The sequence below is a fragment of the Leopardus geoffroyi genome, chromosome C1 (assembly GCF_018350155.1).
Source record: "Leopardus geoffroyi isolate Oge1 chromosome C1, O.geoffroyi_Oge1_pat1.0, whole genome shotgun sequence".
Taxonomy (NCBI): domain Eukaryota; kingdom Metazoa; phylum Chordata; class Mammalia; order Carnivora; family Felidae; genus Leopardus; species Leopardus geoffroyi.
Window position 1 is genome coordinate 128732798 of NC_059328.1, and position 18573 is coordinate 128751370.

The 18573-nt window shown below is 37.9% G+C and overlaps 1 protein-coding gene across 2 annotated transcripts in view; it reads left to right on the forward strand.

Moving 5' to 3' along the window:
• THSD7B (thrombospondin type 1 domain containing 7B) overlaps positions 1–18573 on the forward strand; it is a 1583569-nt gene that overhangs the window by 1036782 nt on the left and 528214 nt on the right. For both annotated transcript variants that reach the window (XM_045479666.1, XM_045479668.1), the window contains 2 exons: positions 7690–7935; positions 16634–16803. In XM_045479666.1, coding sequence (XP_045335622.1) covers positions 7690–7935; positions 16634–16803 — 416 coding nt within the window. The remainder of the gene's footprint in view (positions 1–7689; positions 7936–16633; positions 16804–18573) is intronic.

The following is an 18573-nucleotide window of genomic DNA, read 5'->3' on the forward strand; positions in this document are numbered from 1 at the left end:
CTCTCTCAAAATAAATAAACATTTTAAAAGAAAAAAAGAGTAAATACTAAGAGTCCTCATCACAAAAAGAAATTTTTTTTTACTTTTTCTTTTCTTCTTTATGTTTTTATTTTATCTATCTGGTAAGATGGACATTAGCTACACCTATTGTGTTCATCATTTCACAATAATGTAAATCAAACTATCATGCTGTATGTTTTAAACTTACATAGTGATGTATGTCAGTTATTTTTCGATAAAACTGGGAAAAAAATCAGAGGCATTTCAATAGGTTGGTTTTATTTTATTGAGAATCAGAAAGAAAAAAAGTTAAGTAACTTAAATAGCATCCCCTTGGTTCCACATTCTAACCTAACGTAAACATAATTTTTGTTAAACAAGACATCTTTTACCTCAGATGAATTTGGCCAAAAAAGCAGGTTATAGAAAAAAAGTAAACTCCTAATCTTCCAGCTAAAATTTCTCAGTAATCCTTAATATTTTTTCTTCGTAATTTTAAACTCTTACATTTTCAAAATTGTCTTCCAGACAACATTTTAGAAACTCTGCTTACTTGAATGTCTTTACCTGCTGAATCTTACATTGTCATAGGCATTCTGCATTTTAGTCCACTTTCTAAAATATCCAGAGTTTCACATAAGACTTGCTATGTGCCTGTTTTTTCTTCTTTGGGCTATCATTCTTATTCTCTTTCCAGATATCCCAATTAGTTTGACTGGTGTCAGAAAAATGCTACTAGTTTGGAGTCAAAATCATTAAAATAAGTAACATGTATTCTATCTTATTTCCCAAATGTATTCTTTTTTAAGCCAGTCTCAGTTCTGGTTCATTTCTCTTCATTTCTCCACTCACATTTTATTCCCCAGTGTTATTTTCATGATGTAATCTTGCGATCATTCTCTAAGTTAGAATCTGTTAGCTCAAAGCCACTGTTCTCTTGTTAGTCTGCTGTGATTGGGTGAGCTGCTACCAGATGGATAGCAGTGCTTTTGCTAAATCATTAGAATAACTGCTTTCAAATGGCCCAGATTAGTTGGAGTTTCACTTCCATAAAAATAACTTTTTAACTACATAACATATTTTGGAAGTATTAAATTCTATAAACAAACTACATAATTTAGAATAAGATTAATGAAAATGAACATACTTCCAATATTTGATACTTATACATTTTAATGACTTCTAACCAGTAATTTTTCCATGTGTCGTGTAGATTTAGCTCTTCGGGAATTTGTTAATTTATAGATTGGATCCTTATGTGGCTTTAACAAAGCTCTGTGTCAAATAACTTTTCAGCCTTCTTGTTAAATATGGCAAGATGAACATAATCATTTATCACTGCTATATTCTAGAACCCCACTTACCTAACAGTAAAGGAATAAAAAAGGCATAAACTCTCAAGGATGAGTATAATAGGAAGGATCTGGCAGCTAAATAGAAATGTCACCAAATGTTGGGAGCCGGGAAGCAGACAGATGAGGGTTTTCACCGAGCAGAGTGGAAACCAGCTGAGAGTTCCCTTGCAGTTGAAAGATCTGCAGGAAGCAAATCAGTTTACATGGCGCAGCTGGAGGAGACACACAGCTATGTGGTTATCACATTTTCGCCTCTTCCGGGGCACGGAGGAAGATATTTCACTGTCTTCTATGCAGTTATATTGGAGCCATTTGACTGATTTGGCCAATGAAATGTAGACAGAAGTAATGTAAGCCACTTCTAGGCTAAAGTTCTAAATCACTTTGGGCCATCTTCCTACTCTGCCTTCCCTTCCTGAAGCTCCACGTGGAAGCCATGTATTCTAGACAGTAAATATGTAAGATGAACACAAACTAGACCCTTAAGTCTTCAGGTAGAGTGCCTCCTAGGAGAGTTCACACTGAGTTCTATGCAAAAGGAAAATGAACTGTTATTTTGCTAAATCGTTCAGATTCCAGGGTTTATTACCACAACCTATTTGATTCTAATACAAGATTCTTTTAAAAATTTTTTTTAATGTTTTATTCATTTTCTTAGAGAGAAAGAGAGCAGGGGAGGGGCAGAGAGAGAGAGAGATAGAGAGGGAGACACAGAATTCGAAGCAGGCTCCACGGCCCAGAGCCTGACATGGGGCTCGAACTCACGAACCATGAGATCATGGCCTGAGCTGTAGTCAGACGTTTAACTGACTGAGCTACCCAGGTGCCCCAAGATTCTTTTTTTTTTTTTTTAACATTTATTCATTTTTGAGAGACAGAGACAGAGTGTGGGTGCTGGAGGGGCAGAGAAAGAGGGAGACACAGAATCTGAAGCAGGCTCCAGGCTCTGAACTGTCAGCACACAGCCTGACGGGGGGCTTGAACTCACGGATGATGAGATTACAACCTGAGCTGAAGTCGGACATTTAACTGACTGAGGCACCCAGGCGCCCCATTAATACAAGATTCTTGGGAGGCCTAACAATTATAGGCGCTCAGTAACTCTGTTGATAGATGTGTCCAATAGGCCTAAAAGTTACTCCCTTACCTATAGAATGTAGTGTAAATATGAAACATCATTCTGTGAATATGCAGATGGAATGCAGATCTATATGTAGTTTGTGAGAGTGCCCTGACAGCTCCCTTCCTCCAATCAGCTTTCATGGAGCTAACATCCAGGTCTATACAATGAAGCAAGGACAGGGGAATTCCCATCTTGGGAAAAATGTGAGTGTTAGGCAGTCTACCCTAATGGACAAACAATGTGAACGGTCACTTCACAAGAGATGAAGTCTGAATAGTCATTAAAGATTCAAGAAGAATATAAAGCTCAATGGTAAGCTCAAAAAACAAATGTAATTTTCCAACATTTTGAAAAAAGTAAGTCTGATAATACCTCTTTAAGGCATGTAAGAAAGGAGAAATCTCATAATACCTAGTACATTTGATTATATGAATATTTATGGCCCAACTCAAGGCAAAAATACTGAAGAAAATATTTTACACATGTGTAGGACAGAGACATAAAAAGAGGCTCAATTCATAATCCTTTGGAATTGCAAGAAATTAACCACAACCAAAAGGTGCAGTAATGGGAAAATGAATAAATGAATTGCTATATACTCATACAAACAGTGAAAATAAATGAACATTATCTGTATTTGTCAACATAGATAGATCTAAAAGTCATAATATTAAGTGAGGAAAATAATTTCCAGAATAATATGTTTAATAAAACATTTAAGTAAAACATTTAGCAACATTCAAGACAATGAATGCTATATGATAGTTATGAGCATATACATATTTATCTAAAGTATAAAAACATTGTAGAGAATACGAAAAATCAATGTCAGGTTAGTAGCTGTGTCTGAAAAAGACAGCTTGAAATGCATCACAAGAGACATAGGGAACTTTATCTGAATTTGTAATTTTTTATTTATTTAACAAAATTTGTCATAAATGTTCATTTCTGCTAGTAAAGTCTTGGAGTATGTGTTATATAAGTCTACTTTTCTGAATGTTTGAGGTATTTAACATTATTTTAACTGTTGAAGTTTTGATGAAGGGAGGATACCTTTCTCTTGATTTTTATCTTATACGAGTTTCTGTTCTTTTTTTTCTAAATAAAGAGATTTCCTTATATTTCCATAGGAAGTAAGAATTATTAGAGTAATTTTTAGTTTCAGTGATTTCCTTTACAGTGAATACTTGTGAAGTAATTTACAAATGATGTGTTCTGTAAATGTCAAGGAGATATAATTACATAGCATCTCTTTTTTAAAAAGACAAATCCACAGTTTATGTCTGTTTTATTAAAAATACCACCTTCTATGAAAAGTTTTATTCCCATTTCTATGTGTAGACAATAATATTTCTTATGGGCTTTAGTTTATAAGGTGATTTTACACATACTAAAAGTTATTATGACTATGATAGGGGGTGAGTAAATCACATTTTATTATTTTTTCCTGCAGATAATGAAGCTAAGTAGCCGGGAGACTAAGGTCATGCTAACATATTGTGATGCAAACTTCAAGTCTCAAATATTTCTTATTCACCACTTAGTGCTTGTCTACCTATTCCAGTAAAATGGAATTTCACTGATCAAAGTAGACCAGGGATCTATGTGGCAGCTTTTATGATTTTTTTTAACCAAGAAGGTAGGTTTGTGAGAATAACACTAAAAATAAGTAAATATGGGCACCTGCGTGGTTCAGTTGGTTAAGCGTCTGACTCTTGGTTTCGGCTCAGGTCGTGATCTCATGGTTCATGAGTTTGAGCCCTGCATTGGACTCTGCTGACAGTATGAAGCCTGGTTGGGATTCTCTGTCTCCCTCTCTCTTTGCCCCTTCCCTGCCCATGCTCTCAAAAATAAATAAACATTAAAAAAAAATAAGTAAGTAAATATGTAATCAGTGGAACATACGCTCTTCCTAGTTCCAAAAATTAGGATCCCTTTTCAAAAATGCAAAATTTCCTGATTATTCCCTGCAACTCCTTGCAAGTCTTGTTATCCATTCTACTGATCCAGTAGGAAAAGTCATTCTGGGGAAGATGAGCAACCGAGAGTGAAAGCTGGTAAATGGGAAGAACCAAACCAAAACCACCACAACTGTAGACAGAGAACTGTATCGTGTGGGACCTTCTTTATAAAAGGAATTAAGTCCATCTTGGAAGGTGAGACTTTTCTCCAAAACATGCAAATTTTGTGTATTTCTAAAAACACACAAATTGAAAAACATCACTAAATTTCTGTATTAGTGTGCTAGGGCTGCCTTAACAAAGTATCACTGACTGGGTGGCTGAAACAACAGAAATTAATTTTCTAACTGTTCTGGAGTCTGGAGAGTTCAAGATCAGGTGTCAATGAGGTTGGTTTCTTCTGAGCTCTCTCTCTTTTGCTTGTAGACAGTTGTCTTCTCTCTGTGTCTTCACATAGTCCTCCTTCTCTGTATCTGTTTCCTAATCTCTTCTTGTAAGGAGACCATTCATACTGGATTCAGGCTAACCCTAGTGACCTCATTTTAACTTAATACCCTTTCTAAAGACTCTTCAAATAGAGACACATTCTCAGGTACTGAGGGTTAGGACTTCAATATATGAATTTGGAAGCCCATAACAATTTCTGAAAAGTGAAAACCTAGAAACTTCTTGATGTTTCTGTTGTATTATACACCAAAAGAGACAGTCTTCTCCCCGTACCTCCACAATGCACAGAGACAGTACATTCTGATACAGGTGGGGCATTTTCAAGAGAGGTTCTTCCTAGTATGTCTTAACTCCAGGCTCCCAAAATGTAACATTGGAGTGAGCAATGGTAATAAGGTATACATTGTCTTTTTTCATTTTGAAAGGAATATGATCTGAATAGACTTGAATACACACACACACACACAAACACACACACACACACACACACACACAAGGTTTATCTTATATCATTGTGACTTCTGAAAGCCACACTAACTCTCCATGGCTTCATGAAGGAATGAAAGATATCAATATGGAAACCTCACTATAATTTGCTTAAATTTGATCATGTTTTATTCTCCCCTGCACATAACCTTCTATAATCCCTTTCCCTGTTGTTGACTCTTCCTTATCAGCATTATTTTCACAAGTCAGAAACATGCAGAACAACCATTACTTAATCCTGATTAGTTCATTACTCCACCAGATTTCACTCGCCTACTTTGGGAAGTCAGTATTTGAACATATGTTGACTTGTGTTCCTGTCAAAATTATCCTTTTCTTCCCCAAGGTAATGGATGCCTTTGACATAATAAGAAAAAGGCTAACAACAAAAAAAGTAAAAAAAAAAACAACTAAGAACACTGATTAATATGTAAAATATTATTTTCCTGGTGGGGTCTGATTTTCCTCACTTAAAATTATTTAATGCTCAGTTAAATCCAAATTTCTTAGCTGATGACGTGAAGTCTTTCCAGACATACTTTTGAAGAATTCACAAACTTAATATCTATCCACTTTCCTCTTTGAACTTCATGCTTTATAAATTGACAAATTATGACAGCTGACAAATTGGTTTTTACTTCCCCCCGCCCTTTGGTGTACTTATAAATGTTTAAGTACCTGTTCTTGGGGGTGGGGTGTCAGGGTAAGGTGGGGCTGGGGGGCTTGATTAGTAGCATCTGTTGATTTTTGCAGTGTAAATACTCCTACCATGGCCATTTTTAAGCTATCTGAGTGAAATCAACTGGCTTGCAAAATTCGTGAAAAGTTACTAGTTAGTTCTTGTGAAACAGTACATCCAGCTCTGGCATAACACTGGTTTCCATCCCCACAAAGTTTTATACCAAGGCTTCAAATATACTATTTTGGTGACCTAAAATAGTCTCCTTTCTGTGCCTGGGAAGCTCCTATCAATCTTTAAAAGAAATGCAGCTCATATGTCCTTCTCTCTTAGAAACCCTCACCCCCTCCCATCCTCCTGGCCTTTCCAGATGGTCTATCACTGACTCATCAACTTTTCTCCTCATCATTGTAAATTATTTCATGTTGAATTCATCACATTATCACTTATCCCATCTCTTTATTTATTTGTTTCCCAACTAGATTGTTAGTATTTGATAGCACCTGAATTTTGCAAATGAGGAAACTGATGCTCAGAGCCTAACGGTGTGGGGAAACATGATACCACATTTGGTTTTTTCATAGCCCAGAATGAAAAGAGTGGATAGATCAATACTCTACAGCTTACCTTTACCTTTGTTTGACCTTAGACAAATGGTTTAGCCTTCTTGAGCTTAAATTTTCTACAATTGGAGATAATAATACATAAACTCATGGGATTGTTGCGAAAAAGTACCTGTGAGATACAGCACAGTGTGTGTGACACGTGGGAACCAGTCAGTAAATGGCAGCTGTATGTTATAGTGCAGGTGACAACACACTAGAAGAACCTCCTTCTTCGTCTTCTTCTTTTTTTTGTATTTTATTATATTTTTTTATTTTAATTTTTTACATTTAAATTTTAGCTAGTTAACATACAGTACGATATTGGTTTCAGGGGTGGAATTCATTATTTACAACACCCAGTGCTCATCACAAGTAGCCTCCTTAAGGCTCATCACCCCTCTAGCCCATCAACCCCATCCCCCACCCATTTCCCTCCATCAACCCTCAGTTTATTCTCTATCAGTAAGAGTCTCTTGCGGTTTGTTTCCCTCTTTTCTCTCCCCCGCCCTCCCACGTGTTCATCTGTTTTGTTTCTTTAATTCCACATATGACTAAAATCATATGGTATTTGTCTTTTTTTGATTGATTTTGCTTAGCATAATACATTAGCTCCATCCTCATTGTTGCAAATGGCAAGATTTCATTCTTTTTGATGGCTGAGTAATATCCCATTCTATATGTGTACCACATCTTCCTTATCCATTCATCAGTCAGTGCACATATGGGCTCCCTCTGTAGTTTGGTTGTTGCTGGTAATGTCGTTATTTCTCATAATGCTTTGCACAAGGTATAAGTGTGTACATGTGTGTTTTGCTAGAGTGAAATCACTTCACAGTTGCAGATAAAAGAGAACATACATTTTTAAGATGTATGTTCTTCATTATTTTATCATGATGCCTCTAACATTTTTTAAAATGCTTTGAAAGCTCATATCAAATTTCAGGGTTGTTTTCCCCCTTTAACAGGCACTTCATAATGTTGGTTGCATCTGTTTAATCTACATCCTACTGTTTTTTTTCTTCTATTCTTTCAGCCTTTGCACACAAGACTCCTTCCCTTTGACTGTCCAGTCCTGCATCATGCCGAAAGACTGTGAAACCACTGAGTGGGCGTCTTGGAGCCCTTGCTCCAAGACGTGTCGTTCAGGAAGTCTCTCACCAGGATTCAGAAGCAGGAGCCGGAATGTGAAGCACATTGCTATTGGAGGTGGAAAGGAATGCCCTGAACTTCTTGAGAAAGAGGCCTGCATTGTTGAAGAACTTTTGCAGCCATGTCCCAGGTATTGTGCATTCTTTGGCATGAGTATTCAGTGTTCTACAAAACCTCATTTTATGTGGTGTAGGGATCTCAACAATAATAACAGTAGCTGTGACTTATTTTTAAAAAAATTTAACATTTATTTATTTTTGAGACAGAGAGAGACAGAGCATGAACAGGGGAGGGTCAGAGAGAGAGGGAGACACAGAATCTGAAACGGGCTCCGGGCTTTGAGCTGTCAGCGCAGAGCCTGACGCGGGCTCGAACTCAAAGACTGTGAGATCATGACCCGAGCTGAAGTCAGACGCTCAACCGACTGAGCCACCCAGGCGCCCCAGTAGCTGTGACATCTAACTGTTGTGTCTTTACTCAGTATAGAGATCCATACTAAGCAGTCTAGCACAGTGCTTTAAGAGCATGGGCTGTGTTGATTCCCTAGGCTCTAATCCTATTTCTGTGATTTTCTAAATTTGTGAACTTCAGCAAGGAACTTAAGTATAGTGCCTTAGTTTACTCATTTAGCAGTACTAACTTCATCCAGAACCTGGCACATAATAATTGCTCAATAACCATTAGTTATCATTGCCTGACATGTCACACCTGATTTTTGTCACAAGTTAAGAGGCTATTCATAGCATCATCATTTTGTAAATGAGGCTGTTGTTGCTTAAATATTTTTTCATGTCACATAGCTAATGGGTGGTGACACCCCAGTTCTAATGCAGTTCTGTCTCTAAATGTTACTGCTACCCTATGAAACTGTTTCTAATATACAGCCCCTAATACATTGTCTAATGTATACAGAGTCAATCCCTAATACATGCTACCCTATGACATTGTCTCTAATGCAGAGAATTTTGAGAAAAACATTGACCTAGATTAGTAGCTGTATTTTAATATTTTTATATTGTTTATATTTTGCCTGACTGTAGGTATGACCCTTGGTGAAGGCCTCCAGTATATTTTTCTCTGTGTTCTTGTATTATGGTAGGCCAAGTCTAATAATGACATAAGTCATTTGCAGCTGGCTATTCAGAAGTCTTTGGGGGACAAATCTGTGGTAATTCCTGCTGGACAGCTGCCCTGAGCTCTATCTGTTAAATATGTAGCTATTTTAGATAGACCTTTCCTATTGTTTTTTTGTAGTTTGTAGAATTTGAGAATCAGTTCCCCAGTGAAAAGTAAAATGAGGCAAAAAAAATATCTTCTTGTAGCAATTAATCTAACAGTCAAACTCAACAGGCGTTATTGATGAGCTTAGCTATTTCTTGCACCTGAAATAATGTGTATATCGGGTGGGGCAGGGGTAGAGGAATAAAGGGACAAATGCCTGTTGTCAGATTCTTAGCCACTCACTTCCTCCACTTCACCATTGAAATCAGTGTGTATTCAAGTCTTCACATACTGATTGTTCATTTTTTACCAAGTCGACCCCTTAGATTCATATCATTCTGTACCTCAGAAGCAGAAGAGATAGACGTAGTTTATTATCCTTTACAGATTAACTTACTGTCTCACAGAATTCTCCCTAGTTGTGTGAGTATGTGTCCAGTCTTTAAAAACACTGATATTGGGGCGCCTGGGTGGCGCAGTCGGTTAAGCGTCCGACTTCAGCCAGGTCACGATCTCGCGGTCCGTGAGTTCGAGCCCCGCGTTGGGCTCTGGGCTGATGGCTCAGAGCCTGGAGCCTGTTTCCGATTCTGTGTCTCCCTCTCTCTCTGCCCCTCCCCCGTTCATGCTCTGTCTCTCTCTGTCCCAAAAAAAATAAATAAACGTTGAAAAAAAAAATTAAAAAAAAAAAAAAAGTTTGCCTTCCAGAACAGAACGGCATGAATATCACCTACCATATCTTCTGAATCTGCTGTTGATCATCTACCACAGTGCAAACAAGCACTCTGTACCTAACAGGAACTCAGTACATTTTTTAAATGAATTCATAGATTCGTTAAGGATGATTTTTGTGTTGTTGTTGTTAACTGTTTTGATTAAACAGCTTGAGGAATAAAGGAGTCATGACCTGGAGCCCTCAGGAGACTGTGTGTTAGATAAGAAACAATGGTTTCAAATATCTATAAATTGTTTCAACAGGAGAAGACAGATGCTTTATTGAATCTATCTTTTACTGGTACATATTTTTTCATGAGTCCCTATTGTGCCACTTTAAGTCCTCTTGGATGGAAGATTTGTTCCCCTGTTAGTGTAAGAAAAGTTAACGTACTGCTAAGTGCTGTGCATAGTGATACAAGTCTATTAATAATACATATGTGGAGTTTGGCTGGCAAAGCCAGCTGCTGAAGGGCAAAGAGCTTTGCACTTCAGAGTAGCTTTCCATAATCAATGGTCTCACTGTATTCAATAAAAAATTACTAGAGCATAAAATATATAAAGCTTGATCTGTTCCCTTTATTTTGGTCGTCTGTTCAGCAAAAAAAATGACAAGTTAATTCTTTTCTAAATGCATTTACAACTTTAAAAGGACAACAGACATTATCATAAATTAGTCATGCTGCAGTACACTGATTTTTAATATACACACATTTAATTTGAATACCTTGCACTAGGGTTTCAATTCCAAGAGTGTTTGCAAATCTATATGTGCTTAGTCAAAACATGACCATTAACTAATGCAATTATTCTTTCAATCTGTCATCATTAAATCGCTTAAGATTCTGTTCCATGTTGCTTTGCTTTAAATCCAAGTCTTTAGTAGGAGAAAAGAAATCCACACGTTAAGCAATTCTAAGCCTTGTGGAAGTGATAAAGCATACATTCTAAAGGGCAGAGGTTGCTATAAAACTCTGATGGTCCTGCCATCCTGTTGCTATTAGAATCACTTTGTGTCACATTAGTAGGATGGAGGTCTTTTAAAAAGAGTTGCTAATGTGCCTTCTTTTCTAATTTTGTCTTTGCTAATTTACGATGTCTCTACTCATTGCTTCACAGCAATAAGTTCATTCCTTACTCCTTCTGCTATCCCCCTTCTGTTTGAAGAATAGTTTAAGTACAGGATTCCTTGAGTTAGACAACATCACTGTCTGGAAGACAAACTGGTTATCTTGGCAAATGAATTTCAGGGCCTCAAATCACTTTTCCTAGTCCACAATTTGTCTCCTATATCTCTTAATGGGAATATGTATTTCTGCCATTAGAAATTTCTTTGACCTAATCTTGGTTTCTCCTTTTAAGCTGCATATACTTCTTTAGAATCATAACATATTTAATGTTAACATTTCAGTATTTATTTTATTCTAATATAGTTAATATACAGTGTTTTATTAGTTCCAGGTGTAGAATATAATGATTCAGCAATTCTATACATCACCCAGTGCTCAGCATGGCAATTAAACTTGTAACTTTTAATATGTATCATGTGAATATACTTATTGACCATTTCCTAAAAGGAGACTTAAATTATAGGGACCATATAAGAATATTGGGCAATGAGTTACAGGCATGGGAGAAGGATTTGGAAAACAGATTCTAGAAAGTAAATGAAGAAAAACTGAGTTTCTCAGTTATAATACATGGTTTCCCTGATGTCTGGGTTCTTGTCCCCTTTTCTGGGCTGTCTCATTTAAGAATTCATTGCCAACACACTGTGGTGCTAATACTTGGGGAAAAAATAATTTGGAATCATTCTTCACTCCTCCCTTTCCCTCTCATCTCTATCTAATCCATTGGAAGGCTGTCCCTACCTTCACAGCATATCCAGAACCTGGTCACTTCTCACCACATTCACTATGACTGCCTCAGTTGAAGCCACCATCATCCTTCCTAGATGAGCAAAGCCTTCCAAATTTGTCTCCTTCCTTCACATCCCCCATAGTCTATTCTTCACTCAGTAGCCAGGGTGATCTTTAAAACTTTAAATCACACCATATTACCGTTCTCAAAACTCTGCAATGATTTCCTGACACATCTAGAATAACACTCACAGTCCTAACTCTGGCCTACTATGTTCTTTATAGACTGGCTCCTGACTACTGCTCATTTTCTCTCCCTCTTATCCTAACCCACCTGACCCAGCCACACTGGCTTCTGCGATACCCTAGAGAGTGCCAAACACTCGGTCTCTTTGGAAACTTTGGATGTGCTCTTCTCTGCCTAGAATGCTCCCTGACTGCTCATTCCCTCATGTTCTTCAGGATTCTGAAGGCTTCCCTAGTCATGGCACGGAAATAGCTCTTTCTCTTCTCAAGGTCAGGGGCTTTGTCTTGCCTACTGCTGTGCATTTCTATTGTCTGAAATCTTGCCTGGCACATAATTGGAGCTCAGGAATTATTTGTTGAAAGAAAGGATTAATGAACATGTGGTTGTGTAAGTGATTCCCTTACTATTTGGGCAGGCCTCTTTCTTTTTCTAGGGAGTCCTTCTTTCTAGCCCTCCCCCTGCCTTCAGGCTCTCATAGGTATCTTTATGTTAACTAGAATGCCCTTGCATCAGCTGTTTTCCTTGTGCATTCAGTATTTGAGTTATCAGCATTCCCATTCTCAGAGGGTGGGGTTCCAGAGTGGTTGGAGGTGTGCTCTCTCACTAGTAGTGGGGACATTGGAGCTGTTTTCACATGAATGGATCATGACACGTTTACTTAACACTCTAATCAGCAGGGAGCAACATGGAGAATTTGATTTCAGGCCTAAAGTTACCTTCTGTAAGGTTTAATGGGAATTTTAATTTTTATAGTTAGGGATCCTTTAATTTGGCTTATATATTATTTCTCTTTTTTTAAAATTATATCCTGAAAGCACCAAAACTTGACCCAATGTTACCACAGTGCTCTGATTATAAGTTGGCTGTAAAATATTCTCAAACTTTATTTTTGTTTGAGACTGAAAGAAAAAAAAATATATATATATAGGCAGTATAAAACATTATCAGTTAGTTGTCACTGGCATTATCTTTGCCACCAACAAAAAGAGATTTTTTCTTCTTTAGTCCAGAACCCACTTCCTCAGACCAAGACCAACATTTACTTGTCCTCATAATGGCTGGACAGGTAGCTACCTATTGCCTACTGAACTTATTTTCAGTATCCTTTGATCATGTTTCATTGGTTCGCCATTTGCTATTTTAATCTACCTGCCATTTCATTAAAGAAAAATAAATCTGACATTGAATCTTGCTCTTCCAATTACTTATGACCTTGGAAGAATTACTTCTTTTTTATTCCAATTATCCCATCTGTAAAAGCAGAAATAATATTTTCCTCAGGGTTTGTTGGGACACTTTAATGAGGTAACACACCTATTTTTGTTATTGGAGTGCCTGGCACAGAGTAGACATACAGAAGGTATTGGTTGTAGTTATTATTCTTGAAGGCCATGTCATGATACTCTAATAGTCCAAATAAATTAATGCCTTGGCTGTTGTGTTCAGACAGAACCTTTGAAAAAAGCAAATGGATCCTCCACAGTCACATTGCTAAGGGGCCATGAGGATTGACTAATGTCTTTCATTCCAAGGCTGTCTACTTGAGGCATTTCCACAATCAATTAAAAATGTTTTGTGCCCACAGGAGGTAGGACTCTGGCCTTTGAGACTCCCCATATTTCCCTCCTAAACAGAAGGACAAAATGAGGGTGTGTTAAAAGGCATCAGAATTTGGAGAGAGAGGTGAAAAAGGCCTGTTCTTTGACAGGGACTTCACCATTAAAGATAGCGTCCCAGGCAGTCTGGATGCCATCTTGTCCAGAGGCTGGAGGACCATTGCTGTAACAGCTTCTAAAGGAGAAAGTGAGTACCAGTTAGCCAAAAGGACTCCTTTGATTTCTCATTCTGTCAGTTCCTGGAGACACTTCCCCAGGTTGATAGAGTTTGGACATTCAGTTTTCATGGTTGCAGGGTGATTTGTGACTACACATAGATAGGGCTTTCGAAAAAAAAAAAATAAAGAGGATGATGAGAGACTGTGAAAGACAGATTTTAAAAAGGAATATAGGAGTCCTTACCTGGTGATCATTTTCCCTCTGCCACTTGCTTGTCTGGTATTTTCTCTGAGGTGGTAAACAATAGCGATAGTGATAAATGCCTTATATTTCTTTAGAGAATTTGTTGTTTGCCAGTGAATGGAATTTGGGTGTTGTTGGTTAATGAGCTACCAACAGGGTTTTTGTTACTTTACATAAAACCATAGTCATTAAACTTTTCTTCTCATTTTTCTCCATAATGACTTCCAAAATTCCTCCATTGCTAATTCTTCTAGGGTCATGATAAATTAATTGAAAAAGCTGTTTATACAGCGTGACCCATTCCTTTCAAACAAGCAAAAAAATTGCTGTGACTTGCTGTAATTCTGAACTCTATGTTTCTTTTATACTCTTTGCTGAACTTTGGTTGCTGGAAGTTAGGCCATAGTATTCCTGGATCTCTAATGTTAGGACTTGATGAAATCAATGAAGTCCTCATACATAAAATGTTAATGTGTGTGTGTGTGTGTGTGTGTGTGTGTGTGTGTGTGTGTTCTGTGGCAGCAAGGGGCAAAACTTACATGTAGAAGGACAGAAGCAGAAAAGGAATTAACATTTACTGAACATCTATTCCATGCCATGTTCAACATTTGGTATTATTATGTCCATTTTAAAGATGGGAAAACAGAACTGGGCCATGGTTACATGCCTAGTAAGTGGCAAGGCACAACTCAGCTGTAAAGCATGCCTGTTGTCTATACCACACTGCTCCCTTTTTTGCCTATGTTATTTGTTAACTATATCATAGGAGGCTTCTACTCAGCTGCTGTTATCTGTCCCCCTCCTTAATGGCCAGAAGCTCTTTGGCTAGGGGATCTTTGGAGGAAAGGGATCTGAAGTGAGACCTTGGTAGCCATCCATCCCAACAAACCCTTACCTCATTGCATTTTGCCCTGGAATACAGAGCCATCTTCCCTGGACTCAGGGGCATGAGGGAGAAGCTTTCTGCTTGAGTGAACACGGAGAACAGGGTGAGAACTTTGAGTGAGGAGAACAGGCTTCAGAAGTTCGCCTCTGGAGAAGACCTACCTTTGGAAATAATCAAACTTTTCTCAGTCTGTCACTCCCAGGAATTGGAAACAGGTTATTGTCTGTATCGTGTGCATAAGCAGAACTGCACTGTGCACCCAAAGTCTTGCCCAGCCTACTGGCTTATTTTTTTGCCTGGGAGAACCATGTGAAAATGAAGTGGGGAGGCAGAGGGAGAAGAGTTGTGTCACAGTGAACCCCCCAGGATTGTTCAAATTCTTTTCCTACAATGCACTTTTTATAAGACTTCATGAGGAGCTCCTGGGTGGCTCAGTCGATTAAGCGTCTGACTTTGGCTCAGATCATGATCTCACGGTTCATGGGTTTGAGCCCAGCATTGGACTCTGCACTGACAGCTCAGAGCCTGGAGCCTGCTTCAGATCCTGTGTGTGTGTGTGTGTGTGTGTGTGTGTGTGTGTGTGCATGTCTCTCTCTCTCTGCCTCTCCCCCTCTTGAACTCTCTCTCTCAAAAATAAATAAACATTAAAAATGTTTAATTATAAGACTTTATGACTGTCAGGTTTTCAAGCTTTTTTAGAATTATGACATTCATCGTGAAGGGGTTTGGTCATTATTAGGTTTCTGAGAGATTTGCTTTATTATTTTGATGTCTGTGACTTGACTTCTATTTTACTCTAGTCTCTGTAAGGCCAGTGTTTGGGCGACACACACTCATTTTTATCGCCTTTTTTTCCTTTTAAGCAGTCACAATGCTGAGAAATTTTTCCTCAAATCTGAAATGGGACAGCAGTTACAAGAATGTTCTTAGGTTTTGTTTATTGTTCTAGAAGTTAATGAGTCTATTGGTATTTATGTGAATGCTATAGGGTTCTATTAGTGATGTGAGCTTGAAGAATGTTGTAAGAACCCACAAAAAGAAATTCTGTCTGAAATAATTCTCCAGGTCTGAGTGCAGTGCTGTTACGATTGTTTGTTTTCTGCAAGTTGTGTTCAAACTCCGTTGGGTTTCCTCCCCGTATCTGTATGTGTGCGTGCATGTGTATGTATGTGTGTCTATTAGTATGTATCTTAACCAGTTATAAACCAGGAAGAATATATTATTAAGTCAGTTTAAATAACAGCATGTCTGCATATATAAAACACTCATCAGTTAAATGTAGTGGCCACACTGATAACTCATTTTTAGTATGTATATCTTTATGCTAATGGGGTCAAACAAGTTGAAAGACTGTCCTGTATCAAGAAGGTTGAAAAGTTGGTCATCCCTATCCATTTAAAATCATATATCCCCAACTCCACACATTCACACACTACTCTACTATCTTTAAAAGGCCAACTTCCACATAGTCATCCAGAAGTTTGTGAAGTGTTATCCCATGAAAAGTTCGGCTGCTATGGAACAGGCTCATTGGGTTTTCACATCCTTCGTCTGATTCTTCACTCTCTTATAGTACCTGGGATGAGGCACATCCCCTGTGTATCCACATTTCCTTTCTTCACTCCTCTTATTCCATACTGCCACCAGGAGAGGCTGCTGTGATTTTGTGCTCCTAGGAAATAAAAGGGATTTAGTATCAAAACCAATTGACTTTAAAAACGAACAAACAAACAAACAAAGCCAATTGACTTTTTTTTTTTTTATCTGTAGGTGAAGATTTGGCTCTAGAACGATTATTACATGCATATGATATTGTGACTTAAGTTTTCTTTAGAATATTATATTTTCCTTACTTCTTCTTCTTTTAAATAAATCAAACCAAACAGGTATTCCTGGAGGACCTCTGAATGGAAAGAATGCCAAGTCTCTCTTCTCCTCGAGCAGCAGGACCCCTACTGGCATGTGACGGGACCCGTTTGTGGAGGTGGGATCCAGACCCGGGAGGTGTACTGTGCCCAGAGCACGCCAGCGTCCACTGCACAGAGGGCCAAGGAAGGTAGGCAGCCAGTTCCAGGGACAGATGGTGCAGCTGACTGGAAGGGAATCAACTTTAAAGCTATCTCTGCATATTGTTCTTGACATAATGGACCCTCAGCACTCACAGGTTTAGTATTTGTTTTGTTGAGAATTTGCAAACCAGTGCTAGGTTCTGCTACTTGTAATAATTGGCAATAGTTAGAAATAATAGCAATAATAGTAACTTCAGCCTCAAAGGATCATTGTAAAAATTAAATGAGAGCATATACCTAAGAGCTGTAGCAAAAATGAATTGCTATAAGCTAGGGGGCTGGTAGGTTGGAGTGAGTAATCAGTCATGAATTAGTAGCATTCTTTTTTCGTTTTCCTCCCCAAGAGTGCTGTTTGGGTGAATTTGTGGATGTGGGAGTTTCTACAGGCTTATCGCTTTCAAATGTCATGGATCCACTATTTTACTGGCATATTTTAAATAATGTGAAAATGAGAAGGAGACAGAGGAGGAGGGAAAACAGTCTTCTCCATAGTAGACTCTCTGACAGGCATGCACAGCCTTAGCAGTACCCCATTTGTTTTAGAGTTCGAGACAGTGATTACATATAGGGACTGAAAAACCAGCCCAGGTTTATTTCAGTCCATTGGCTGAAACGCCAAAAGTGAGCAGGAATGCTTCCACTCTAGAAGAATGTGTGGCATCGCAGCCACATTGGAGGACATGGCAGTTCTCTTTGCAGAAGTAGTCGAGGTGGGAATGTTTCCTTGAGTGTGCACATAAATTCCCTACTGTAGAAGGCAAGATGCATGCTTTCTTGGTATGGAAATGCATCTATTTTACCCCATAAAGCTTTTCATACCAGGTACTTTTTTGTGTGTGACATGGTCTCTCAACATTCCAGAGGCATCTCTGACCATAACCTTGGATAATTTAACTTCTCAGTTATAGAGGGATCATCTTAACAGAATCATTAGAGTTTGCTTCAACAATTAAAATTACAGTGTCACATTTACAGAGCTAGAGTTATTTTAAAAACAGTAATTAAATTTTCTTCCTTATCTAATGTCACATTTGGAAAGTGACAATTTACACACTTTCTGTTCCAGGGTAGAACGTGACTATGCTTACTTTTCTGACTTTGGACGAACAGAATTTAGAGAAAGAGCTCTAGAATATTCTTTAAGACCTTGGTAATTTTTTTGTTCCACCTTCTCGTTTCTTGTCTTTACTGTTGTCTATAGTACTAGGGTTTTCGAGGGTCAGCAAGTGCATTAAAGATGTGGTATAGCTTACTACTTACCTTGGTAGTCATTAACAAAGGCTTTCTTTTGCTTTTGTATAGAAGTGAATAAGAGAGATTGGTCAGCTATTACTTTCCTTTCTCATAAATGCCTTAATTTCCTACTGTTATCATTTATAGATATACCTTGAGACCTCTGGCAACAAAAGAATTTCTTCTTGGTTCAAGTTAAACACAAGATAATAAGTGAATTGCTATTGTAATGGACCAGTGAGTGTGTTTGCCCAATTAAAGAGGACAAATTTAAGTATTTCTAACCTTTTCTGCTAATGCAATAATAAAGGCCAAAATTGGTGACAGTTTTTGCATCAGTTTCTGTGAACATCACATTTTTTGTTTTTTTGTGTGTGTGTTTTTTTTTTTTTTTATGTTAGATTGTAGAGGGAAAAGGAACTTTAATAGCATTGATTTTGAGAACTCTTTTCTCAATGACAATTGACTTTCCCACAGGTTAATTTTTCCTTAAACTCTAGGATACTCTGTTCAATCTTTGGACT